Source organism: Stereum hirsutum (assembly GCF_000264905.1).
Source record: "Stereum hirsutum FP-91666 SS1 unplaced genomic scaffold STEHIscaffold_1, whole genome shotgun sequence".
NCBI lineage: Eukaryota > Fungi > Basidiomycota > Agaricomycetes > Russulales > Stereaceae > Stereum > Stereum hirsutum.
The window spans coordinates 2,891,955-2,915,435 of NW_006763131.1; the positions used below are offsets into that span (position 1 = coordinate 2,891,955).

General features: G+C 51.5%; 7 protein-coding genes across 7 annotated transcripts; 4 read left to right on the forward strand and 3 right to left on the reverse strand.

The window, feature by feature from the left end:
- Positions 1 to 18: 18 nt before the first annotated feature.
- On the reverse strand, positions 19 to 5,299 carry STEHIDRAFT_45975 (uncharacterized protein; the record flags this gene model as incomplete). The annotated part of the gene is made up of 15 exons (XM_007297890.1): positions 19 to 411; positions 471 to 702; positions 756 to 1,385; positions 1,444 to 1,582; positions 1,635 to 1,923; positions 1,979 to 2,140; positions 2,194 to 2,402; positions 2,454 to 2,622; positions 2,676 to 2,962; positions 3,121 to 3,270; positions 3,323 to 3,535; positions 3,594 to 3,710; positions 3,769 to 4,108; positions 4,163 to 5,050; positions 5,108 to 5,299. The coding sequence occupies 15 exons, from the start codon at positions 5,297 to 5,299 to the stop codon at positions 19 to 21; spliced, it is 4,410 nt and encodes a 1,469-aa protein (XP_007297952.1).
- Positions 5,300 to 6,629: 1,330 nt separating this feature from the next.
- On the reverse strand, positions 6,630 to 9,015 carry STEHIDRAFT_117634 (fumarate hydratase). Its single transcript, XM_007298935.1, has 12 exons — positions 8,976 to 9,015; positions 8,720 to 8,791; positions 8,571 to 8,656; positions 8,351 to 8,507; positions 8,203 to 8,289; positions 8,040 to 8,143; positions 7,842 to 7,983; positions 7,653 to 7,784; positions 7,508 to 7,597; positions 7,179 to 7,457; positions 6,933 to 7,119; positions 6,630 to 6,870 (listed from the first exon to the last, which is right to left on the reverse strand). The coding sequence occupies exons 1-12, from the start codon at positions 9,000 to 9,002 to the stop codon at positions 6,731 to 6,733; spliced, it is 1,503 nt and encodes a 500-aa protein (XP_007298997.1). The 5' UTR covers positions 9,003 to 9,015; the 3' UTR covers positions 6,630 to 6,730.
- A 407-nt stretch (positions 9,016 to 9,422) lies between these two features.
- Positions 9,423 to 10,704, forward strand: STEHIDRAFT_143974 (peroxisomal biogenesis factor 11). The gene is made up of 7 exons (XM_007298936.1): positions 9,423 to 9,544; positions 9,610 to 9,730; positions 9,801 to 9,943; positions 10,006 to 10,122; positions 10,199 to 10,299; positions 10,359 to 10,469; positions 10,529 to 10,704. The coding sequence occupies exons 1-7, from the start codon at positions 9,458 to 9,460 to the stop codon at positions 10,593 to 10,595; spliced, it is 747 nt and encodes a 248-aa protein (XP_007298998.1). The 5' UTR covers positions 9,423 to 9,457; the 3' UTR covers positions 10,596 to 10,704.
- Positions 10,705 to 10,924: 220 nt separating this feature from the next.
- On the reverse strand, positions 10,925 to 11,162 carry STEHIDRAFT_46087 (uncharacterized protein; the record flags this gene model as incomplete). The annotated part of the gene is made up of 2 exons (XM_007297898.1): positions 10,925 to 11,016; positions 11,075 to 11,162. 2 exons carry the CDS (start codon positions 11,160 to 11,162, stop codon positions 10,925 to 10,927), a joined length of 180 nt encoding a protein of 59 aa, XP_007297960.1.
- Positions 11,163 to 11,335: 173 nt separating this feature from the next.
- STEHIDRAFT_117636 (Lipoyl synthase) lies at positions 11,336 to 13,065 on the forward strand. The gene is made up of 7 exons (XM_007298937.1): positions 11,336 to 11,612; positions 11,675 to 11,870; positions 11,936 to 12,092; positions 12,153 to 12,210; positions 12,267 to 12,538; positions 12,606 to 12,784; positions 12,844 to 13,065. The coding sequence occupies exons 1-7, from the start codon at positions 11,413 to 11,415 to the stop codon at positions 12,952 to 12,954; spliced, it is 1,173 nt and encodes a 390-aa protein (XP_007298999.1). The 5' UTR covers positions 11,336 to 11,412; the 3' UTR covers positions 12,955 to 13,065.
- A 3,194-nt stretch (positions 13,066 to 16,259) lies between these two features.
- Positions 16,260 to 18,010, forward strand: STEHIDRAFT_89858 (SET domain-containing protein; the record flags this gene model as incomplete). Its single annotated transcript, XM_007298263.1, has 6 exons — positions 16,260 to 16,309; positions 16,377 to 16,427; positions 16,496 to 16,606; positions 16,686 to 17,208; positions 17,279 to 17,422; positions 17,488 to 18,010. The coding sequence occupies exons 3-6, from the start codon at positions 16,576 to 16,578 to the stop codon at positions 18,008 to 18,010; spliced, it is 1,221 nt and encodes a 406-aa protein (XP_007298325.1). The 5' UTR covers positions 16,260 to 16,309; positions 16,377 to 16,427; positions 16,496 to 16,575.
- Positions 18,011 to 18,498: 488 nt separating this feature from the next.
- On the forward strand, positions 18,499 to 22,894 carry STEHIDRAFT_164903 (uncharacterized protein; the record flags this gene model as incomplete). The annotated part of the gene is made up of 13 exons (XM_007298938.1): positions 18,499 to 18,591; positions 18,651 to 19,004; positions 19,069 to 19,103; positions 19,170 to 19,338; positions 19,401 to 19,462; positions 19,530 to 19,630; positions 19,685 to 19,776; positions 19,845 to 19,990; positions 20,054 to 20,069; positions 20,150 to 20,192; positions 20,254 to 20,277; positions 20,335 to 20,385; positions 20,464 to 22,894. The coding sequence occupies exon 13, from the start codon at positions 20,474 to 20,476 to the stop codon at positions 22,892 to 22,894; it is 2,421 nt and encodes an 806-aa protein (XP_007299000.1). The 5' UTR covers positions 18,499 to 18,591; positions 18,651 to 19,004; positions 19,069 to 19,103; positions 19,170 to 19,338; positions 19,401 to 19,462; positions 19,530 to 19,630; positions 19,685 to 19,776; positions 19,845 to 19,990; positions 20,054 to 20,069; positions 20,150 to 20,192; positions 20,254 to 20,277; positions 20,335 to 20,385; positions 20,464 to 20,473.
- Positions 22,895 to 23,481: the final 587 nt, after the last annotated feature.

Consider the following 23,481-nt stretch of genomic DNA (forward strand, 5'->3'; position numbering starts at 1 on the left):
GATGCAGACAAAACATAATCATGAATCAACATTCGACTTTCCTCGTCTCCCCCGCTTTGACTCTCCTCGACCTCGACTCGCACCGCGCCCTCGCCCTCTCCCACGCCCTCGCCCTCTTCCTCTTCCCCTTTTGCCCCGTGTGGACTCTGGGACTGGCATGGCATCTCCGTCATTGGCATTCTCATCTCCCATCCCACCACTAGGACCAAAGAACTCATCACCCTCCTCGTTCCAAATCTCCCGTGACGCGTCAGCGCCACCTGCTTGAGCTGCTCGCTTGCCCAAAGCTTTGGTAGATGGGCCACCCAAGTCCGCGTTCGCCAATTGTTCGTCGGTAAGCAACAGCTGCATGATGTCGCTGGGCTTGTTGGCCTCGGAGAAGTTCTTGTTACCAACGACGATATCTTGGACCTGAGGATTGACACGCAAGATTAGACATTGTAAGGCATGTAGGAAGAGACAATACTCACATCCTTCTTGACTCGAGCAAGCTGGACGATACGCTCGTCAATGGTTCCTTTCGTGATCAGGCGGTAGACTGTCACTTGACGAGTCTGTCCGAGACGGTGAGCACGATCCATGGCTTGAGCGTCGTTCGAAGGGTTCCAATCGTGGTCGTAGAAAACCACTGTGTCCGCGGCGGTAAGATTGATACCCAGACCTCCAGCACGAGTACTCAAGATGAAGACGAAGATGTCATTCCTGGCATAGAATTCAGAACCACTCATTGAATGATTCAAAAAGGACGGACGAACCTAGTCTGCCAATCCATCACCATGTCTCTCCGGTCCTCCAACTTGGATGAGCCATCAAGACGCAGGTACTTGTATTGGCGGTAGATCAAGTATTCTTCCATGAGATCCATCATCTTCGTCATCTGGAAGTATATCAAGACACGGTGGTCGCCGGCCTTGAGCTCCTGAAGCAGAGCGTCCAGACGAGCGAGTTTGGCAGAATCGTAGATGAGGCTCTTTGCTTCCGGGACCCGCATCGTTGGCAGAGGCAATTGGTCTGGCTGAGAGCAAGATAAAAGACCACGAGGAGGTATACCAGGCACTATATTGTGGAAATTCTCGACGGCCTCGATGGAATCTTGGAGAGCCGGAGGCATACCGTACAAGGCCAGTGTTTCCAGTGGACCATCCAGTATAGCTGCCTGACGCTCAATGAACGTGCGGTCGGCGCAGTATGTGGATATCGGAGGAGCAATAGCCTGAGGGATGAACCATTTCAGAATGTTTCTTGACAGGCAAGACGTCGTCCAGGCAGATGATGCGGAGAGACGGAGATCGGGAAGGTCTTCAGATGGAGGAGAAGGGATAGCAGATTCCCTCGAAGGTATACGGAAAGCAGAGCCGACTGAAGAAATGGCGAAGTCTTGGCCCCTACGTAGCCCAAGTAAGGATCCAGCATTGCAACATTGAACGACGGCGAACTCACCACCGATATGGGTCTTCCTCCCTCCGCCGCAATTCGTCTTCGATGCCAATGAGGCGCCTACGAATCAAAGGAGAGAAGTGGAGGCTATGGGCCTCCGCAGGTGACATGTCGAGGAAGCGTAGAAAGGCGAAAGGCGATTGTACTAGGTATTCTCTTAGTGAGTACGAGTATAGTGATTAGTTGAAACTACTCACCGTCCTCGAAGTACGACTTCTGTATCCAATCCGTAGACCATATGTTCAAGAGATTTCGCAGGATGCCGGAGTCATCCCGGTGATGGGGCGAATTCTCGGTCGGGACATCAAATAGGCCGCCGTCGCTATAGAAAAGTTTTGGTATGGAGTATTCGATAGGATTGCGAGTCGAATAAGAGACTGGGAGCGGATCCGGATCTCGACTGAGAGGGCCTGACTGCCCAAATCGTGCGAAGGAGAGAGGCGCCTTGACATACGCGCGCTCGAACAATTCGGGATGATTGCAGACCTACGAAGACCACCGTCAGATGTGCGAAGACAAAAACAGAGATGAAGAACCATACTTTGCGGAACTGCATAACGAGGTTCATCAGAGTGCGTGTGGTGTTGGCGTCCGCAGTGTTCGCTGCTTTTTCGAGTAGATCTGCCACAGAAACGTTGGCCAGCAAGCTCTTATACATTGCACGTTGCCTGGCGCTGAGGTCGACATGGATATCTATCTCGATCTGTGGAGGGAAGGTGAGCTAAGATCGAACCTGATTAAATTCAAAATATCCACCTTTTCGCCAAGTTCATTTTGGACGTGCCGCTTGACACGACGCAGCATGAAAGGTTTCAAGATCATATGGAGGCGGCGGAGTTGATGCTCGTTCAACTGGCTACCCTTGTTTTCGGCATGATTCTCTATGTCCTTGGAGAACCATTCGTGGAACTCATCCTGGGAGTCAAACAAAGTCGGCATAATAAAATGAAGGAGGGCCCATAGTTCTGCGCAGCGGGTCAGAAAAGCTTGCGCATACTGTCCATATCAACACTGACCTTGCATGGAGTTTTGGATGGGAGTTCCTGTGAGCAGAAGGCGGTTGCGGCACTGGAACTCAAGCAGTGTCTTCCACCGCACACTAGCCGAGTTCTTGATGTTTTGAGCCTCGTCGAGAACCATATACTCCCATCGAACCTTTTGAAAGTATTGTTGATCTTGTATGATCTAATGGATGGTCAATGGTGTGCAATGTCTGTCTAAATAGGAGGACAACAGACCATGTTGTAGCTGGTAATCAAAACGTGAATATCCGAGTTTTCGTCATAGATCATATCCTTCTTACTCCACACTTTCCTGACAGTCTGACGGTCTTTTGGAGTACCCCAATATGGGATTGCCTTGAACTTGGGCACGAAGCGAGTGATCTCTTGGGCCCAGTTGTGCAATGTTGACAGCGGCGCCACGACGAGGAAGGGCCCCCAGATGTTGTGTGTCTCGGCGAGATGCGCAAGCAACGAAATTGACTGGACAGTTTTACCGAGTCCCATCTCATCGGCGAGGATACCTTGACGAAATCGAGCAAAACTTGCATGTCAGCACGAGCAAGAGAGAGCAGTTGAGGCGCCACGATGGGGAGTTCACAGTCGGCAATGTCCGAAACGCGCCACATGTGGCACCAGAAAGAACGACAGGTGGCCGCAGTGCAGTGGGCGCAGAACTCACCGTTAATGCCCTGTTCCCAGAGCGTTCCCAGCCAGTTAAGACCCTTCAACTGATAACCCTTCAGTTCTGCCTGAAGCATACGCGGCTGCGCAATCGTCAATTGACCGGTGAGCGTCGTTGGATTCTGGAAATTAAGCTCGTCCGAGTCCACTGAAAACAGTCAGTGTTAGTTCGGTAAACCTCCGTGTCACGCAAAACTTACGGTCAACGAGTGTCTTGGTCGATGTATCCACGCCTTCGAGGGTTTCTGGTGTTTCGTCGCGGATGTGGGCCTGAGACTTCGCTAGACGTTGGGCTTCGTTCATCTTGCGCTGGAGAGCGGATTGATTGTCAAATTGGAGGGCCTTCAAGCGGTTCTTCTCCATCGTCTCTTTGGCAATTGCCCGAGCATGCTGGTGCATGTTCGTAGTATCATCTACGAGGTAAGAATTAGCACTGAGTAAGTTTTAAGTACGAGGCACGAAGGACCGTACCGTTGTCCCAATCAATGTCCTGAAGCTTGTCATCCTCGACATCCTCGAGAGAAGCACCGACCGGTACAGCAGAAGCTTGAATATTTGGGTCTGCACTCTCGCCCTCGACTTCCGATGCTATTTGATGTAAAAATATGAGTTCACCGCAGTATCTGCTATGTGTAGATGCACTCACTCTTGAGCTTGCTCCCAAGAAAATGACTGTAGATCTCGCTCTGACTGATCAGGAATTCCAACTTGCGCGCATGCCGAGACGCCTCGCGCTTCTCATCCTCGATCCTGGCACGGTCTTGAGCCGCCTTCTGTTCTCGCTTCCGCATATCCCGCTCCTCCTTCTCGTTCTTCTTCCAAAAGACGAGCATCTCGCGCATGAGTCGTTTACTCCTCGCTTGGAGATCCTTCGTGGCTTTCGGAGTTTTGGTGAACGGTCGGCGAGCTTGCAAAGACGACGCTTCAGCGATGCGCTTGTGCTGAGCCAGCCGGTTCTGGTAGCCCATGACCTGGTACTTGTAGACCTGAAGAGCAAGACTAGGTAAATAGCCTCTCTGAGAAGCGCAAACGGTACGAACCTTCGCCACTTCCCTCCTGGCGATATTTTTCCAGACCTTGTTCTGAGCATCCTCCAACGCCTTCAAGCGCTTGATCATGGTGGCATCATCGACTTTTTTCGCCTTCTTCAACGGAGGAATGATTTCGTCAAGATCGAACACGATAGCGGACGTCACAGTACCAGTCGGCGAAGGTGGTCGAGATCCAGCCGGAGTAACGTCGCCAGAGACAGAAGCAGCCGCAGAGCCAGAGCCGACACCGAGAGAATCTTGCGTCTGAGGTGGCAAGGTATCGATCTTGCGGCGAGGACCAGGTTTCTTCCGCGCTTTCGGTGTTCCAGCACCGGGGGGAATACTCTCAACGCTTTGCTCGCGAGGAGTGGGCTGACTGGGAAGCAGCTTGGCCTTGGCCTTACCCTTCCCTTTGCCAGTCGGAGTGGATTTTGGCGCGATCTCCTGGATGGACGCGGTCGAACGTTGGTCGTCCGCGATGGACTGCTCCACTGCGGCGGTGATGTCTCCGAGGTCCTTGCCCAATCTCCGCTTCTTGTTCGCGTGGCCGTTCTTTGCTGCCATCGGGACATCCAAATCACTGCTGCTGGCCTCCGAGACAGCCCGAGATGCTGGACGCTTCGCAGAGTCGACAGCCTTGCCTTTGCCCTTGTTCTTGCTGGAAATGGCGACGAAATCGTCCGGTCCGACGCTTCCGTTTTCGAACGGAAGTATGGGCTCTTGTGCGTAAGATGGCGTCGGAGAGCGTGCATGCAAGTGTGACAGGGGATCTTGTTCGAATATCGGCTGTGGGATGACTGGAGGAGGGGGCGATGGTGGCGGTGGCGGCAGAGGAATGCGGTCAAGGGTTGCTGCGTAACGTTTTGAAAGGGAGTCCAAAACCATGAAGTTTTGATCCTAAGAGTTTGGTCAGGCGAGGAACAGGTCACAACATCAAGCACACAGTCAACTCACGAGCATTGTCTGTTCAAAGTAGTGCTCCACCGTCCTCTTCCGCTTCTGCGTCTCCAGCATGTACAATCCCAGCTCACCCATGTAAATCTCTTCACAGTCGCTCAAGTCCGACGACACCAAACGACGGTCCTCTTCTGTCGGTGTCAATGGTCTTTGGGGTACTGGCGCTTCAATACGATGCAGAGTGGTCATCCCATCCATCATGGGTGATTCAGTGCTGCGAGGCTGGCGTGTTGAACGCATCGGTTGACGGCGTGTTCCCTGCCACGAGCGTTTCAAGCAAGTCAGAACCGAACCAGACAATGCAACAAGTAACGTTCAACGTACCCGTCGCGTGCCCGGTGGCTGGTAATCTCCATCGTCTTCCCTCGTCTTTCTCTTCTTCTTTGGAGGTGAAACGTTCAGACCCTCCACACTATCCTTCACGAACGTGAGCGGCTCCGATGGCATACGGTCGTGGTCCGCCAACGAACTTGATCCAGAATCCAACGGTGTGGCGACACCCTCGACGGACTGGTGAGTGCCAGGGTCATACCTTCGGAAGTTGAACTGAGACTCCTCCACCGGGGTTCCTACGTCGGAGTATGCTGGAGTGTCGGGCATACGTTTGGATGTACTACGGCGTCGTCGTGTCTGAGTTGGTGAAGAAGATGGACGGAAGTCAAGTTGAGGGTGCATCAGGGCAGGATCAGCAGGGGGTGCAGATGGCTGCTGTTGGACCTGCGAGGGCATAGAGTGCGGGGGAGGTACAGAGTCGTCATTCAAGATTCTGCTCAGCGACATGACGTGAAGTGGATATAGAGTCTGAGGAACGACGAGGAGGGCAACAAGACTGCTGGCGGAAACACTGGATGACCAGTCAACAAGCGTCGAATGTCGGGCGTGGGATCAAAAAGGAGGCAGTGGACGTAAATGCCCTCAAAAAGGCAACGAAGAAATCTTTCTAGGTGGAATGAAGAGATTCGGTATGTTCGAGTTTAGCGGGGTGGGGGCGTTGCGGGGAACGGGAGGGACGTCGTCGACGGCGACGGGGACGACTTTGGGGGGAGAGAAGAGAGGATAGCGAGCCCCAGGGGAGATCTGACGGGAACGCGTCAGGCATTCTAACCTATTATTTCCTCTTTGAACACAGCCAGACTCGCCTATTCGCGATATCCGCCGTTCCAAAACGGCCGACTCGCAGGCGCACGCGAGCCGCACGATACCCCACACGGACATATTCACTTGTTATTTCGCTCGTCTTCTGGGTACTCACTACTGTCCTCGACGACGGTCTCTTATTGTCGTGCAACGTGCTGTGACACCTTGTTTTGCCCTGGGAGCTTGGTCCGAGCGCTCAACCGACGTACGTCGAATATGTATATCAACGCCACGTTGCGGGGCCATTACATATCCTACCCCCAATTTGGAACTCACTGCGAAGTTGCTGGGCGGTGTGGCAACTGTGGCGACATCCACCTTCTGTCTTCCGTGTTTCTTCAACTCGCCTGTCGCAGCTTGCAGCTCACGACCATAGCATCTAGTTTCTGGACTGCATTCACGCCTCCGTACACTGATATAGCTACGATACATCTCATATCTGAACCCAGTTCCAAAGATGGAAGGAAAGCACCGAAGCAGCCTCTAGGGCTCATCAGGGTAAAGCATCAACTCCGGCTTGACCTTCGCGTCGAACTCTTCCGGGGTCAAGAATCCGAGGGAGACTGTAGCCTCCTTCAACGTCGTGCCCTCCTTGTGCGCCTTCTTCGCGCACTTCGCCACATCTGTCATGTGGTTTGTCAGCGATCAATGTGCCCACGCGAAAAGGACAGGCGAGAATGCGTACTATCGTATCCAAGGTGGCTGTTGAGAATGGTGGCGAGCATCAGAGACTCGTTGAGGATGGTGTTAATGCGCTTCTCGTTGGCCTCAATACCGACGACACAGTTCTTCGTGAACGACCGCGAGCCGTCAGCGAGGAGACGGATGCTCTGGAGAACATTCTTGATGATGACTGGCTTGAACACGTTCAACTAAGAAACAAATTCATTAATCAATATCGAATCGTTTCGCAGAAGCGAATGCAACGAACCTCGAATTGTCCATTCGAGCCAGCGATGCTGACGACAGTCTGATTGCCGATGACCTGAGCAGCGACCATAGTCAAGGCCTCGCACTGCGTAGGGTTAACCTTTCCAGGCATGATGCTGCTTCCGGGCTCGTTCTCTGGCAAGCTGAGTTCACCGAGACCGCAGCGAGGGCCGGAGCCGAGGTAGCGAATGTCGTTGGCGATCTTCATGAACGAGCAAGCAATGACATTGAGTGCACCATGGGCTTCCACGAGCGCGTCGTGAGCGGCAAGGGCTTCGAACTAGAAAACGATTAGAAATAGTAATACAGTGGATACTTTAGAGGAAGTACCTTGTTCGGAGCTGTCTTGAACTCGATACCGCTAATCTTGCTAATCTCAGCAGCGACCTTCACATCGAAACCCTTCTTGGTGTTCAAGCCCTGCGTGAAGACGATGAGAGCGAGACCTACAACCGCATTAAGGTAGAAGGTTTACAGTGCCGACAGCGGTACCACCCTGAGCCAGAAGGCTGAGTCGTGGGAGTACATCCTTCACACGATCAATCCCATTCGAAACTTGGGTTACGTAGCCGCTAAATTCTTGACCCAAAGTCAAAGGAGTAGCATCCTATTGGAAACCAAAATCAATACTTGGGTGTGATCCGTCGAGTGAAGGTACACTTGCCTGAAGATGTGTACGACCAATTTTGATGATGTGGTCGAACGCCTTAGCCTTTGCATCCAAGGCATCGCGGAGCTCCTCGAGAGCGGGGACTAGGGAGTTGACGATCTCGGTCACTGCGGCGACATGCATCGCAGTTGGGAAACTATGCAACACGGTCAATGAATACTTCCATATGCTCGAGAAGAGAACTACACGTACGTATCGTTACTGCTCTGGCTCATATTAACATGGTCGTTGGGATGAACGGGCTTCTTAGAGCCCAGCTCCCCACCCAAAATCTCAATAGCGCGGTTAGAGATAACCTGCTCCGTAGTGGCATGTGAGTGGCGGCACTAGGATCCAGAGGACTGCGCCAACGCACCTCGTTCACGTTCATGTTGCTTTGCGTTCCACTGCCAGTTTGGAAAACAACAAGAGGGAAATGGTCCATCAGCTTTCCGGAAATGACCTACTCATACGTGAATATTAGTACCTAGAATGTGATATCGAGCGCTAACCCTTCAGCTCACCTCATCTGCAGCCTGCTGGATAGCCTCCCCAACCTTTGGGTCCATCCCATATCCAACATTGACCACCGAAGCCGCCTTCTTCAACACACCGAAAGCCTTAATCAGAGGTGGGGGCAAACGTTCCGAAGGTCCGCCAATGTCGAAGTTCTGCAGTGACCTACAGCATCATGGTTCGGCTGAGCTTTCCGCGGACATGACCGGTGTGCACACCGAGACGTACCGTTGTGTCTGAGCACCCCAGTACCTGTCTGAAGGTACCTTCAGGTCTCCGAACGTATCCTTCTCCGTCCTGAATGTCTGTTCCGCCTGCCCTCACCGATAGACCCTCAATCTCTGTGATTCCAAAAGTCCAGATGTAACAGTACTCACCATAGCGCGAATAGTAGTTGAGAATGCTCTAGAAGAGACTATGCCTTGCCAGCGAGAAGAAACTGCGAAAGACTATGTACAAACGTCGTTCGAAAGCAGATCAAATTGAGACCCGCAATCGAATCCGATTCCAGTCCCGTGCGATACGCATTGGGACGACAGAGGAGCGGGCGGCGGGCGCAGGGACGGAATCACATGGACGAGTATTTTAGGATCAATTCACCTGCTATTGCTATCGAGAACGGTGAAGACGCACCTTTTGGGGGAGCCTGAGGCCTGCCATGGCTGAGATGGGTGTGGGGTGACTAGGGAAGAGATGTGGAGAACGACGAGCAGGGTATGTTCCTGACGGCGGAGAAGGCTGCCTTGCCTGCGCGGGTCATGTCGGCTGCTCTCGGAAGGAATCCTTGGCCAAATGGAAAATCGGAATGGCGACACGTTCGCGTCTCTGTTCGCGGCGTTCATGAGAAAGTCATCTTTTGTGCAAGAAAAACTCACAAAATAGGCCAAAACATTATCTCGACATTCCGAGACGGTCTGGGTCGATCCGTATGAATATCGACATCTCGTGTTTTCGGACGCGCTCGACGCGTTTGACCGTGAGTAGGCGCGCATGACATGTGATTGCAGTATGGAAAGAGCGCCTCCGACTACACCAGCACCTTATTAGACCTCTCTACCATAGCACAACCTCTCCTGAAACTTACATTCACTTGACCACAGTACAGCTGAACCAAAATGTCCATCGTCGCATCCCAAGTTATCTTGCACCCAACCGTCTCCAATTCGCTCAAGGTCCTCGCCACAACACTCGGACGGGACAAGGTTTGTGCAGCACTCACCTCTGTGGCGATTAGCTTCGAGATCATTGACTGGATGTATCAACAAAGGTCTACCGAGCTGTCCAATACTTCGCTCGATTCTTTGCTTGGTACCTTTTGTCCCGGGGCTACAAGCTCGAAGCTTCACGATGGAACGCTTTGAAAGGTCACCTCGCCACAGGGAGGAAGCGTGCGTAATTCGGGCCTGAACTTGCTGCATTCCAATAGCTCAACCTCGTCCGGCCCTCAATAATTCTCAGTCTTGCGTCTTGGAAAACCTGTGGAACATCTGCAGGCTGCTCTCCGTGCATCGCAGGGCACCGGTGAGATCAAGGAGCAGCTCTTGACTATCGCGAGACAATTGGGTTATTTCGGATATCTGACCTATGATGCTATCGTCTGGGTTCGTAACTTCGCTATTTCGAAACGACAGTGACTGCAGGCTAAACGTGCATGACTTTGCAGGCAAATTCCATCCGTTTCCTGATGCTCAAGCCTGAGACAGCGCAGAAAGTCAACAAGACCGCCAACCGCTTCTGGCTGGCCGGAATCCTATTCAGCATCACCCATGCCGTCTTCAAGGTAAGTTCATCCTAACATCATTGTTTCAGCGAGCCATTGACGGGTTTATGTTGGTGTGGCGGTGGCGCGAATTTAGGCAGGAAGATTGACGCAAGAAGCTAATGAGCTTCGTTCCATGAACGAGAAGAACATAGGTGGCGAGAACGCTAGATTGTCGCAGCTGAGGGCTCTTGAAAGGTAATGCCCCACATAAAATCCTGTTCATTCGGATCCGCTCAGCCATGATCATGGCGCAGTGCTCGTGCAGACACCCGACAGCAGTTCGTGATCGACATCCTCGACCTCTGGATCCCGGCTGCGAACGTCGGCCTTGTAAACTTCAACGACGGCATCTTGGGTATCTTCGGGTACGTCCCTTGTCTGCATGTAAAGTTGTTAAAAGGTTTGGTGCTAACCAATATTACAGAGTCATCACGTCCGTCTTGGCTCTCCGCTCGCAATGGCTGTCCGTGACTGGTGCGAAAAGGGCCTGATATGCTGCTCTGTGCTTGAGGAATATTGGCCGTCTGCTTTGTCCCATACTATATGCTCTCTTGTTCTGTATTCTTGGATGATAATTATGATATTTGTGGTGTCCGATGCAAGATGAGAGTGAGAGTAGAGGGTTCAAGTATAAATACAACAAAACCGAGTAGAGATCAAAGAGGCAAAGAGGCGACAGCATCTAGGAAGGTGTCTGTGAGGCTTGCTGTTGATTCCGGATCCGCAGGTACTCCTCGCGGGCCAGTTGCATACTGTCCGGATTCGTGCTTTACTCCAGGGATTAGTTGAAACGAAGGCGGACAGAGGTCTCTTGAACGCACTATTGATACATGCAGTCCTGTAACCGCTTGTAATGATCCTTGCACGCCCATGCTACAGTCACAGTCCTTCCTGTCGCACATTCAGCGAATTCTAACGAAATGCTGCGTTATAATTGTACTCGGGAAGACAAGAGCTGACTTGGACGCACCTTTGACGATGGGGTCACACTCTTTGAGTGCGTAAGCCTTAGTAGTCTTCATCAAGGTGTCCTCCTCCCGTCGAGAAAGCGTGTTCATAGCCATCGTGCGCAGACAATTGTTGTAAGAAAGCAAATATGGCGGAAGAGGAAAGTGGCAAGACCGTTCGCAATCGGAACCGCGCGCTTGTTTGGATCGGAAGCCGTAGCCAAACAACGCCCTCCGGAGCTCCGCCACGAGCCGCCACCCAAGCTGACCCAAGCTCGTCCGAGCCTGGTTTCAAAGCTTCACATTTGATTCACCTAGACTTGCTTTCCCTTCCATCTTGCGTTTCTTATTATATTACTCGATGGCTTCAATCTTGCGCTCGGCGACAGTTCGCGTGTCGAAACGCTCCGTGCCCCCTTGTACCCGCTCGCTCGCCACGCATTCATCCAGCTCTGAGCCCGGGAAGCGTAACTTTGCTCAGACTTTGTCCGAGGGACCGTCTTTCGATGACTTCGTTGCGGGTGATGTTCCCGAGCGTGTAGTCATGGGAAACACCAGCCAGTACGCAGCTCGTCGTGTTTTACTCTTACACTTCGCGTATCCAACGGAAAATGATATGACAGACCACGGCTTCCTTCATTCCTCAAGACCTCTATTCCGACCGGACCTTCGTTTACGAAAATTAAGAAGGAATTACGAGGACTTGGTCTGCATACTGTCTGTGAGGAGGCTCGGTGTCCAAATATCGGAGATTGTTGGGGTGGAAAGGAGGGCGAGTCGGCAGAGGAGGGCAAGAGGGGTGCCACCGCGACTATCATGGTATGTTTGCGTGGTACTCCGACATGGGCGATCGCAGCTTACCGCCTTCTAATTTACGTCGACAGTTGATGGGCGACACTTGCACTCGTGGTTGCCGGTTCTGTTCTGTGAAGACATCACGAACACCACCTCCACTTGATCCGCATGAGCCAGAGAATACCGCAGAGGCTATTAGTCGATGGGGTTTGGGATATATTGTGTTGACCAGTGTCGACCGTGACGGTATGCCATTTCGTTCATGACATTTGTCAAGTAGATCCTCACTCGCATAACCACTTGCAGATCTCGCCGACTCGGGCTCACATCATTTCGCCGAGACCATCCGGAAAATCAAGCAGAAGTATGTATTATCCCCTATATCACGCCGTTCTGCTCCTTACCAATGCATCCTGGCAGAGCGCCTCAAATTCTGGTCGAAGCGCTCACCGGCGACATGGACGGCAACCTCGACCACGTCGCTGTCGTCGCCAAGTCGGGTCTGGACGTCTACGCACACAACATCGAGACCGTCGAAGCCTTGACGCCTTTCGTTCGTGACCGAAGGGCTACCTTCAGACGAAGTCTGAGTGTGCTTGAGCGTGCTAAGGCTGAGGGTGTGCGGGTGACCAAGACCAGTATCATGCTGGGTGTGGGCGAAAACGAAGAGCAGGTCATGGATGCTCTACGAGGTATGTCATTGCCTTGAATTTTACCATAAATCTCGTCGTTTACCGATCGTATGATTGACTTTTGTAGAACTGCGAAAAGTTAACGTGGACGTCGTGACCTTCGGCCAGTACATGCGACCTACAAAGCGACATATGAAGGTTGACCGATATGTCGAGCCGGCTGAGTTCGACAGGTGGAAGCAGGTGGCTGAGGATATGGGCTTCCTTTACGTTGCCAGCGGTCCACTTGTGCGGAGTAGCTACAAGGTCTGTCTCCTTTTCCTTTTGTGCACACCATAACCGACTGAAGTTATCTGCCATGCCAGGCTGGAGAGTACTTCATTGAGAATGTTCTCCGAGGCAAGGGTGCCGAGAAGCAGACGCAGAAGCTGCTCGTGCAGGACGGTCTTCTGGCCCACACTGCGCCCTCCTCTTGATGCAGATGGGCATCTCACTACCTTGACTGTCTATGTTTAGATGCTATCGTACACGCTACGATCTTTTATCGATCGAACTATGGTAATGCTATCCTATACAGCGCTTCTCAAAAAGATCCCTGGCATGTCCCACAGACTCAGTGCCCCAACCTTCATTTATACTTTCTTTCGGTAAGGGTCGTGAACTCTGGGCCCAAGGTACCAGTGTAATCATAGCGAAAATAGATCCTTAGACCGAGCGAGCTCGAACAGAGCCCACGGACACAACCAAATGGAAATTGGCCTTGTATATTCGGTCTACTCGAGGTGATTGTACTCATACGCTGATTGGCTAACCTTACGCTCGTGTGGCTTCTGCCATAACTCATTGTTCTATTCAACGTTCACCTGAGAAACAAACGGCATTATTTTTCCCTTTCTCCCTTTTTGGACACAATTAGACGCCACTCTGTTTTATAGTATATATACACGTTGCCTCACCTGAAGTTGCTCGCTTCTCCTTCTCTGTCTTCCTCTGATCCCCTTGCACTCCCATAGCACCCCAGAAGATGAAGCGCGGCTTCCTCAATAGCAGCAAGGGCAAAAAGTCCAGCGACGGTAAGCACTTCTATGTAGGATCCCGCCGTCATTGATTCAGTACAACACAGCGAGCGACACCCTCAAGACCACCAGAGCGATCGATTATCTCGATCGTATGTTGTGTCCATTTCCTTAACTCTTTCGTGACGGATAATGAACACGGTTGTCCCTTTCGCGGATTTTCAGAGGCTATCAAAGCGTTCGAGCTCCAAGAGCATGTTGGTGGAGGGCCCGAATGTACGCAGTCACTCCTTCCTTTGTCTTGTATCATTGTGAGACGACATCTGCTTATGAACGTTCAATAGCGATGAAGTCGCGCAATATCCCAGAGCTCAAGACGCGAATGCAAGATGATCCCGAAGCCAGACCTGATGGTTCATCAGGCTAGCGTACGGGCACCGATCTGATTTGACAGGTGCGTTCCTGTCAGCGACAGTCTTCGTGCAGGGTTCGACCTGATCTCCACATGTAGGCAAAAGTCCCGAAGGCCATAGCTTTCCGCAGATACAGAACTTGACGCCGACTGTCAACGGCGACCTCTTGCTCACTACGAGCAGCACGCACAATCCATCGCAGACCATGGTCTTCACCACTCAACCTCCCAAACTCGAAAACGACGATCCTGACGGCCATTCTGAGTGCTACATGCTACTTGCCACCAAGCAGCTCTTTCTCGCCACCAAGGACTACCCTCAGCCGCTCCGTCAGTATTCCTCTTCAGCATTCCGTATCGGGCCCGCAGGCCATTGCGGTTTGGGCATGTTTGCGACGCGAACGATTAGACACGGAGAGTACATATGCATCGAGAGGCCGATGATAGTCATGCCGTCTTCGACTCTTATCCATGGCAACGTCTCAGACGAGTTGTCACTCAACATGACCTATGAGAAATTGGAACAGATCATGCTCGTGGAGAGAGAGCTGGCCCTCGAGGTGATGCTCAAACGCCTGCCACCGAAGCAACAGGAGCAGTACATGTCGTTGGCTAACTGGTACGTCGCTCAGTGATACGGTCCCCATTGAAGATCCAGCTCAACCGTTTCAATAGTAACTCTTTCCAGCCATCCTCACGACGGTAGCGGACCCCTCTTGGGCAGGTTGAGAACGAACGGTTTGATGCTCGATTCCAGGCTATATCATGACGAGCACGGCAAAAAGATCCCCTTCACTGGAGTCACTTACAACATATCACGGTTGAATCACAGGTCAAGAGTTCATCGCCTTTTCCTATAGCCTTCCCAAAACTGACGGATCCCGTTCATTGTATATGTATAGCTGTCGCCCTAACACCACGTGGAGCTTTGACACCGCATCTTTCTCGTACAAGGTCCGAGCCGTTCGCGAGATCAAGGAAGGTGAGGAGCTCTTCATCTCCTACACGATCGGTTCCTCCGCGAGGCGACGAGACCAACTCGCTCCGTACGGAGTCCAATGTACCTGCGCCTCTTGCACGGACCCCAAGTCAGACGAACGCCGCGCCAAGATTCGGCCTCCCCGCATGAACCTCTTCGATCCCTCGATCCCTCGCCGGCCTCCCGCCAAATCTGACCCGATGGCTTCCATGGAGGTGTTGAGACCACATCTTGAGAGTTACAGGAAAGAGAGCCTGGCCCAGCTTGTGCTGATAGAGAAGGAGGGCATGTGGAATCGGAAGGAGTACCGGCAGCATCACCAGGCGTTAGCTTCGGCAAACATGATGCTCAAAAACGAGAAACAGGCTGAGTATCATCTGTCCAAGTTGCCAAGAGACGATGAGATGTTTGGTGATGAGGCAGTCAAGTTGTTATTCGTGTGAAAAGGGGGTGTGGCGTAGGGTTTCCAACATAGGCGTGGACAAAGGATTCGTGACGTGTTGTATGCTATCAATTACTCGAAGTGAGATTACTGGCATTTTGGTAGTAAAAAGAGTGCCTCGAGAAATTGCTTGACCAGCAGGCATCTAACATACTGTAACTGTCGATTATATTACATTGACATGTTGGGTGGCGCTGCGTACATAAAAACCTTCCGGGAATCACCGAGTAGTTGACCCACAGCTCCGATTCCGAACGCTCTTGAAGACCGAGGCGGGACACTCATTCTACGTCCTCTTCATTCTACTTCCACTCCATGCTGGCTTTGACTTACTTGAGCTGTTTGCTTTCAAGCTTAGCGGTAGGACAGACCGTTCGACGCTGAGATATGTATACTAGCAGTAGACGCTCGTGACTATCGGTATTTCTGCCGGTTTGCTTCCACAGGGACCCGACGATCCATCGTGCTTCCATGACCGTGATTCTGGCTGGGAAAGTTGGAGTCCTTATCGAACAGAAAGAACTCCCTTTGAGCGCAAGGAATGGGTGGCGCGATGATCGATTGGAATGGTAGTTGGTTTGTCTATATCGGAAAGCGTTCTTTGATCCTCATGCGTTGATTGGCCAGCAGTGCGACTCCCTGGCTTCTGTCCTAGCTCATTGTCTCATCCGAGTCAAAAGCAAAAGTATTATTGTGCCTTCTTTGGGCGCAATCAGGGCACCGTTCTGTGTATATATGGATGTCGCTTGAGTCGAAATTGTTCGTTCCTTCTCTTTCTCTGTCTTCTCTGGTCCCTTGCATTCTCATACGCCACCGAAGATGAAGCGCGGATTTCTCAACGGCAATAAGGGCAAACGCACCCAAAATGGTATGTTCTCGTTCTTCTCTATTTGATGTTCATTATGATCTTGATCGAACCACTCTGCATCAGCGGACCACCAACCCCGGCACCCCAACTCGAAGGCAATTGCAGCTCTTGATCGTAAGCTAGGCTCGTCTCCTACGCTTTTTCGCAGCAGCTAATACACTCATTGGGTGTACACTTCAAGGGGCTCTGGAACAACTCGACATCAAGGAAGACAATGGTACCAAGCCTGATCGTACGTTGCCACCATCCCTTTCTTGCCATGTGTCGTTTTAAAGTACTATGCGCCTTGGGACACTGTAGCGGTGAAACCACGCAAAATCCCGGACCTCAAGCGGAGAACTCAAGACGACGCCGGAGCCAAGCTTAGTGGGCATATCAGGATGGCGTACGGCAGCCAGCCCGAGATGGCAGGTATGTTCTCCTCGCCAACCACCAATAGTTCAGTCTGTATCGAAATACTTATCCCGAACATGTTTCTCCCGATATACAGCCAAGATCCTCCCTGAGGGCTACAAGGCACCGGAAATGCAGAATTTGAAGCCTAATGCGGACGGCGACCTCCTACTCACTAGCGGCAGCTCGTACGGTCGACCAACGACCATACTGTTCACAACGCAACCTCCCAATGTCAAAGACGATGATCCTGACGGCCAGTCTGAGTGCTACATGTCACCCGCCACAAAGCAACTCCTCCTCGCCACCAAGAACTACCCTCAGCCGATCCTTCAGTATTCTTCTCCGGCCTTTCGTATCGGTCCCGCAGGCAAGTGCGGTTTGGGCATGTTTGCGACGCGAACTATCAGAAACGGTGAATATATATGCATCGAAAGGCCGATCATGGTTATGCCAGCTGGGACTACAATCTTTGGCGAGGTCTCTCGAGAGCTGTCGGTGAACATGACGTATGGGTCCATGCAACAGATAATGCTTGCTGAGAGAGAGTTGGCGCACGAGGTGATGTTCAAACGTTTGAAGCCGAAGCAGCAAGAGGAGTACATGTCGTTGGCGAACTGGTATGTCTTTCAGGGTCACTGCTTTCAGCGTCGAACACTTCGCCGATTTATTTATTTATTTTCTACCCAGTCATCTTCACGACGGCAGTGGGCCCCTCACTGGCATATTGAGAACCAATGGTTTGGCACTCGGCAATGTACTTCACCACGAAGTCCAGGGCCAAAAGATACCTTTCTCCGGAGTCCCATACAACATATCACGGCTCAATCACAGGTGACAAACACACCACTCTTTCGTCCCCCTCCAGCCCAAACTGACGCACCTTTTGGTTTGTATAGCTGCCGCCAGAATACCACATGGGGCTTCGACATGGCGTCATTCTCGTACAATCTTCGAGCCGTTCGTGAGATCAAGGAGGGTGAAGAGCTCTTTATCTCCTACACCGACGACGGCACCACCGCCGAACGTCAAGAGCAGCTCGCTCCGTACGGTTTTCAATGCACCTGCGATTCTTGCACAGACCCAAAGTCGGACGAACGCCGCGCCAAGATTCGACCTCCCCGTACGACTGTTTTCGATCCTTCCATTCCACGCAAACCTCCTATCAGTGCCAACCCGATGGCGAACCTGGACCTGCTCAGACCACATCTCGATAGTTACATCAAGGAGTGTCTGTCGCAGCTTGCGCTCATCGAAAAGGAGGGGATGTGGGCGTGGAAGGAGTATCGCCAGCATCATCAGGCGTTGATGTCAATAAACATGCTTTTGAAGAATAAGGCGCAGCAGGCGTATCATCTGTCCAAGTTGCCCAGGGAGGATGAGATGTTCGGAGATGAGGTGGCCGGGATGGTATTCGCCTAAATGAAATGTGTAGCGTATGTTTTATACGACTCGGACGGCGTGGCGTCGTCTTTCTTGTCGCCGTACATTTACTTTCACACGGCGAGAGCTCTAGTACAGTTGTCTGAATTTCTCGTCCCTTCTTCGAGCACACTGACCATCAGATGAACACAGGAATCAACGTTGCAACTTGGTTGCAACATACTGCATTCATGTGGTAGACAGCACGTTTCAGGTTTAGGTGCCGCTGGTATACGCGTTGAGTAGGTGATTTGCCTCAGGGTAAGAGAATGTGTGTTCGACCTCAGGCTTGATCGGAGTTCGAATGTGGACCACTGGCCAATGAACAAGCCGGATCTTTCATTTCAGATGCCTTCGCCTCTCTTTCTGCATTCTCCACGGCAAGTCACCAGCTCTCGGCGCTTCACAAACTATTTATCTTATCCATCTCGCCTGCTCCATTCTCGTGGTATCCGCGTATGTTGCTTGACCTGACATTCTAGAAATACCGTGGTCGTGCGGCGCCCACTCTTGTTCACATGCCAAGGCTATCTCCATTCTTCAAGATGTCTTCACCGACACAATGTGCACATCTCCATCGTGTAAGTCACTCGTTTCGTTGACTTCAGGCGTATACAATTCACAACTTCACGATGACCAGTGTCCTACTTCTTGTTCCGCAATTACCTAGGCTTGGGTCATCTCCCTGGATCCACTCTCTTCGACTCGGAGCGCGAGAGCGGGATCAGAGATCACAAACAATATGTGGATGCCCCTTTTTCAAATGGAAATTAGAACCAAGGAGACATCGTGGTGTACTTGGGCATGTAATTGAAGCTCAGTAGCACTTAAAGCTAAGGTCGTCACGATCTCACATATGCCGCGCTGCATCCTTCCCTCTTCACCTGAGACATCTTGCGGCGCAACACTCTACCCCACAGTATCACCAAATCCATGACATGGGGGATTCGATACTGTCCTTGCCACGGGAGATTGTCTCCTCAGATAGTATTTGGTGCGCTGAGATCCTCCCGTAGCATGATGCCATCGACTTACAAGTTTCTCGTCAAATGTGACAGGTTGATCTCAAATTATATCTACCTTTCCGCTACCGGTAAGGCTGGACGTTATTACTGTGTTTGTATTCCAATGACGACTAATTGGTACAACTCCGTATTAGTCTTGTGTATACAAGATTGGGTACAGACATTTCCGACGGAGTTGGGGGCGATATGGCAACGAAACCTAACAAGTACTGCGAGCATATTCTTGCTAAACAAATATTTGGTTTTCCTCTGGGCCGTGGCGCAGTTCATTCTCCTCTTCACAGGCTTGTCCTTAGGCATAAGGTATATTCTCGATTCGTTCACAAGAATTTCCCGTGGCTTACAATTACGAAACAATCACTCAGTTGTCGGGTTATGAGTGGTCTTACACAGATTGCCCTATTATTATGCAACGCTCTTACTGGCCGTATGCATCATATAATTCTTCATGCAACTTATCGTATCAACCTCGTTCCGCGTTGACCATCTTGCAGTGCTACTCACCCTTCGGGTATATGCGCTCTGCCAACGAAGAAAAATCATCCTAGCAGTATTCTCAGTTTTTTTGCTCTCGAGATTTGCGCTCGATATTGCAGTGCGTCATTCCTGTGCATCGAAATTTATTACTCTTGAGACTTGGGTTGCACAGATCATCGTGACATCGCAAAGCTCGTGGAGACAGGAGACACCATCGGGGACATTCTCGGGATGTCGATTGGCAATGCTCCCTCGGAACTCTGTGTATGTCGGATTTCACTGTTACATTTTGCGGATTAAGCCAAAGATGGCAACTGAGAGTATTCATCTAGACGTCTGCAGGCGGCTGATTGCTGTGTCGCATTGACTTTCAACTTGGTCCTGATTTCGATGACGGTTCACATGACATATATATCTGTGAGAGAAAGGGACAGGCTCGGAGTCCCACCTGGTATAACATATATTTTACTTCGTGATGGTGAGTGTAATCTACTGTGATCATATGTGTGTCAGTTATGAGATAGCACTTCCTTCCCTACAGGCGTCATGTACTTCCTGTGAGTCGGTTATGAGCCGGTACTCAAGTTTTCGTTGAGGGAATCTTGGGATCATTATCGCTCAACAGCAATGCTTTTAGTGTGGTCTTCACCATAGAATGCATTCAAGCTGCGACAAGCATCGTGAGTCCAACTGCCTCTCAAATAACTCCTTGGACAAACTAAATCAAGTTGCCTCCCATAGACATCCCTCCTGGCCACGAACAATGTGCATTAGTCTATGAAACTATCCCATTATAAGGCCTAACTTAATAATTGCACGCAGCTGTCGTACACGAAGTCGTGTTTTGGCGCAATCGTATCATCGTATACTGTGGTGTGCGCTTTTTTTTTGTATATGGGGTGCTACTTCTCTATATGATCTGATGCTTGACTAATCTACGTTATATTGCAGACTTCCAAACATGCTCGTCAACCGGCTCTTTCTGAACTTGAGAACATTCAATATGCCAGTGGTTCTGGAGCCATCCTTTGACGATATACCCGAGCCTACATTTGCTCAAAATCGGTTTCTTGGCAACATCGGACTCCCTCTCGATAGTGACTGGGGGAACACAATGAGCGACGATGACCGAGTGGCCATTGACTCTCAAGCGCCTCTTATGCGGGGAGATAGCGACGCATCCCATAATTCTGGTCCCTTGTTGTGGCACTCACAAGAGGTTGAGGACAAAGGGGAAAGCGATAGCCCTGGGCTTGCCAAGGGCCCACAAGACAATATGATGTCAGAGTCAACAAACGACGGAGAGAGCTCAAGGTGTCCTTCCGTTCCCTCCTATCATAGCCAGTGGACCAATATGGATAAAGTTGCCAAGGATTTGAGGTCGCTAGATCCTGCGGAGGGAGTGCTCGATGCTCTCAAGACATGGTCTGCGGTCATGAGCGACTCGTCAGACCCCGAGCTAGAACCTCGCAATCTCGAGCAGATGTGCGATTTACTAGGTATTATACCTAAACAGAGACTAGCTCGCGAGAGGCACGGTCGTCTAGCATTAGCGCTAGACCGTCAGGTCATCACTTCCTGTCAGCGCTACGTAGAGCGCGGTCAGACCAAGGACCTCCAGGAGGCGATATCGTCCTCGTGCCGAGCAATTAGTCTGCGTCCCCCTGGCCACCGTCTGCGCTCGCGATCTCTCGAAAAGCTTGTAGAAGTTGTTCACATTTGCATTGACCAAGGTCATGCGATAGAGTGCAACAGTACGACTGTGATCTGGGACATGCTTAGAGAGGCTGCCTCTGATATTACGACCACTCAGACTGCTCGAGTATCAGCCGCTCGAGAATGGACACACTTAGCCAGGGATTGTCACCATCGTTCTCTTCCTGCAGCGTATACAACATTCTTGACCCTACTTGAGCATGAGCTGAATGTGAATCCCAGTCTCGAGGGCCAGCAGGAGTATCTTGGTCGTCATTTCTCGTCGTTTGCATCTGACGCGGCGGCCTCCGCGATTGCATGTGGCCGTGCCACACTCGCGGTGGAGCTGCTCGAACGAGGCAGGACTTTGCTGTGGTCAAAGATGAGAGGGTACAGAGCATGTCATGATGGATTACCTCCTGAATTTGCACAGAGTTTCAAGGATATATGTAAAGAGCTCGAGCTCCTCGCGACGTCTGCCACTAGCCTAGAGCGCGTTTCACATCGTACGGAGGGGGACAAGTGGACGCAGCAACGAGCTCTGGCAGCCAGACTTGAGGACGTCATCCGTCAGATCCACTTGACAGAGGGATTCGATAATTTCTTACGTACGACACCATATCCTCAACTGCGCGAAGCAGCTGCAGAGGGCCCGGTCATAGTTGTCAATCTCTCTCGTATTCGTTGTGACGCCCTTATTGTCCTACGAGAACAAGACAAGCCGATAGTCGTATCACTCGCACGTCGGAATTCCGCAGAGGAACTTCTCAGAAAGGTAGCAGAGCTCAATCACGAGATAAATATAATCACTGATCCACGTCGCCGAGAAGAGGATTGCATGGGACGCATGCATTCCGTCTTGGAGGGATTGTGGGTGCTCCTCGTCGAGCCCGTCATCTCTTGTCTTCTCCGCAATCAAACGGCCCGCTTGTCGCGTATATGGTGGTGCCCGACTGGGAGTTCATGCAATCTTCCCCTCCACGCAGCCCGTCCACCGAACGCTCGGGAGCTTGGTTATGCAGACTTATATGTTCCATCGTACATACCCACCCTAGGGTCCCTCATAACATCGAGAGCAAATACTGTCCCTCGTGTCGGAGCCCCGCGGCTTTTAGTTATTGGTGAACCTGACGGATCTCTACCAATGATAGCAAAAGAGATCCATATTGTACGCGAGAGCGGTGAATTCGTCCAAACGCTCCTCGGGGAGAGCGTAACCCGCGATGCCGTGCTCGCAGGTCTGCGAAGCCATCAATGGGCACACCTCGCATGTCACGGGCACTTACGGCCCAATCCATTCCATTCGTATCTCCGGCTGCATAAACGCAGCCCTCTACGCATCATCGACATTGTCCAAGCTCGTCTTCCTGACGCTGAATTCGCCTTCTTATCTGCATGCCATACCGCGACGATGGGGCAACGAACAAACACCCCCGACGAGGCTGTTCACCTCGCTGCTGCTCTGCAGTTCAGTGGGTTTCGCAGTGTGGTCGGAACACTCTGGGGAATGGCAGACGACGACGGTCCGATTTTGGCAGAGGAATTCTATGCGCACATGTTCCGCCACGGCCCAGCGAAAGCGGACTTCAAAGACGCAGCCATGGCGCTCCGAGTGGCGACGAAGGCACTGAGGAGGAAGGGAGTGCCTGTGGATAGGTGGATTAACTTCATCCATATTGGTGCATAGTCCACCAATCTGGAGCGCGATATTGTGAGTAAGACCCCCAATTCACCATCTGTTTGTCCATCGCTGAAGAATGTAAGCTAGTGTGAGGGCCGTGCGTGTCAACAAAGAATCGTCAGGTATGGGGCTGTTGCCGTGCATGCATATATTGTGATGGGCAAGACTCTTCTATCAGGAGTTCTAAGTCGCTACATTGTGCGGAACATCGAGTGGTGACTGCCGAACAGGAAGCGAGACCGTAGGACCCTAGACACAAGTTATTATGTCAATGACAGAACGAAGACACGGAGATTCGAGAATGTATGCACTTACAGCCTGAGTTGGAGAATCGAAGGCCCGAGTCTGCTGACGGAGATGTGAATATATACTGCGAGGTCACGAAGATGAATAAAACCTATATGATGGAGGGTCGACTCTCGCTGATAGACAAGATAGTTCATGGCACAACATAGCAAAGCGGAAAGACAATGTTTATTGAGGACGTGCCGACACATGACAAAACGTCGGCATGGACATACATGAACACAATGGACAACATTCTCCCACTACCTCTGGCCGGACACACAGCATCAGACCGAACGACTCCTCGG

Excerpts from the sequence above, each read along its gene's own strand:
- STEHIDRAFT_117634 (XM_007298935.1), bottom strand. The coding sequence starts at position 9,002 with ATGGCAGGCCTCAGGCTCCCCCAAAAG. Across the intron at positions 8,508-8,570 it reads TGGGGTGCTCAGACACAACG|GTCACTGCAGAACTTCGACA; the intron begins GTACGTCTCGGT and ends ATGATGCTGTAG. Across the intron at positions 7,458-7,507 it reads TCAAGACAGCTCCGAACAAG|TTCGAAGCCCTTGCCGCTCA; the intron begins GTACTTCCTCTA and ends ATCGTTTTCTAG.
- STEHIDRAFT_143974 (XM_007298936.1), top strand. The coding sequence starts at position 9,458 with ATGTCCATCGTCGCATCCCAAGTTATCTTGCACCCAACCGTCTCCAAT. Across the intron at positions 10,123-10,198 it reads TCACCCATGCCGTCTTCAAG|GCAGGAAGATTGACGCAAGA; the intron begins GTAAGTTCATCC and ends GCGCGAATTTAG. Across the intron at positions 10,470-10,528 it reads GGCATCTTGGGTATCTTCGG|AGTCATCACGTCCGTCTTGG; the intron begins GTACGTCCCTTG and ends CCAATATTACAG.
- STEHIDRAFT_117636 (XM_007298937.1), top strand. The coding sequence starts at position 11,413 with ATGGCTTCAATCTTGCGCTCGGCGACAGTTCGCGTGTCGAAACGCTCC. Across the intron at positions 11,613-11,674 it reads GTCATGGGAAACACCAGCCA|ACCACGGCTTCCTTCATTCC; the intron begins GTACGCAGCTCG and ends ATGATATGACAG. Across the intron at positions 11,871-11,935 it reads GTGCCACCGCGACTATCATG|TTGATGGGCGACACTTGCAC; the intron begins GTATGTTTGCGT and ends TTACGTCGACAG.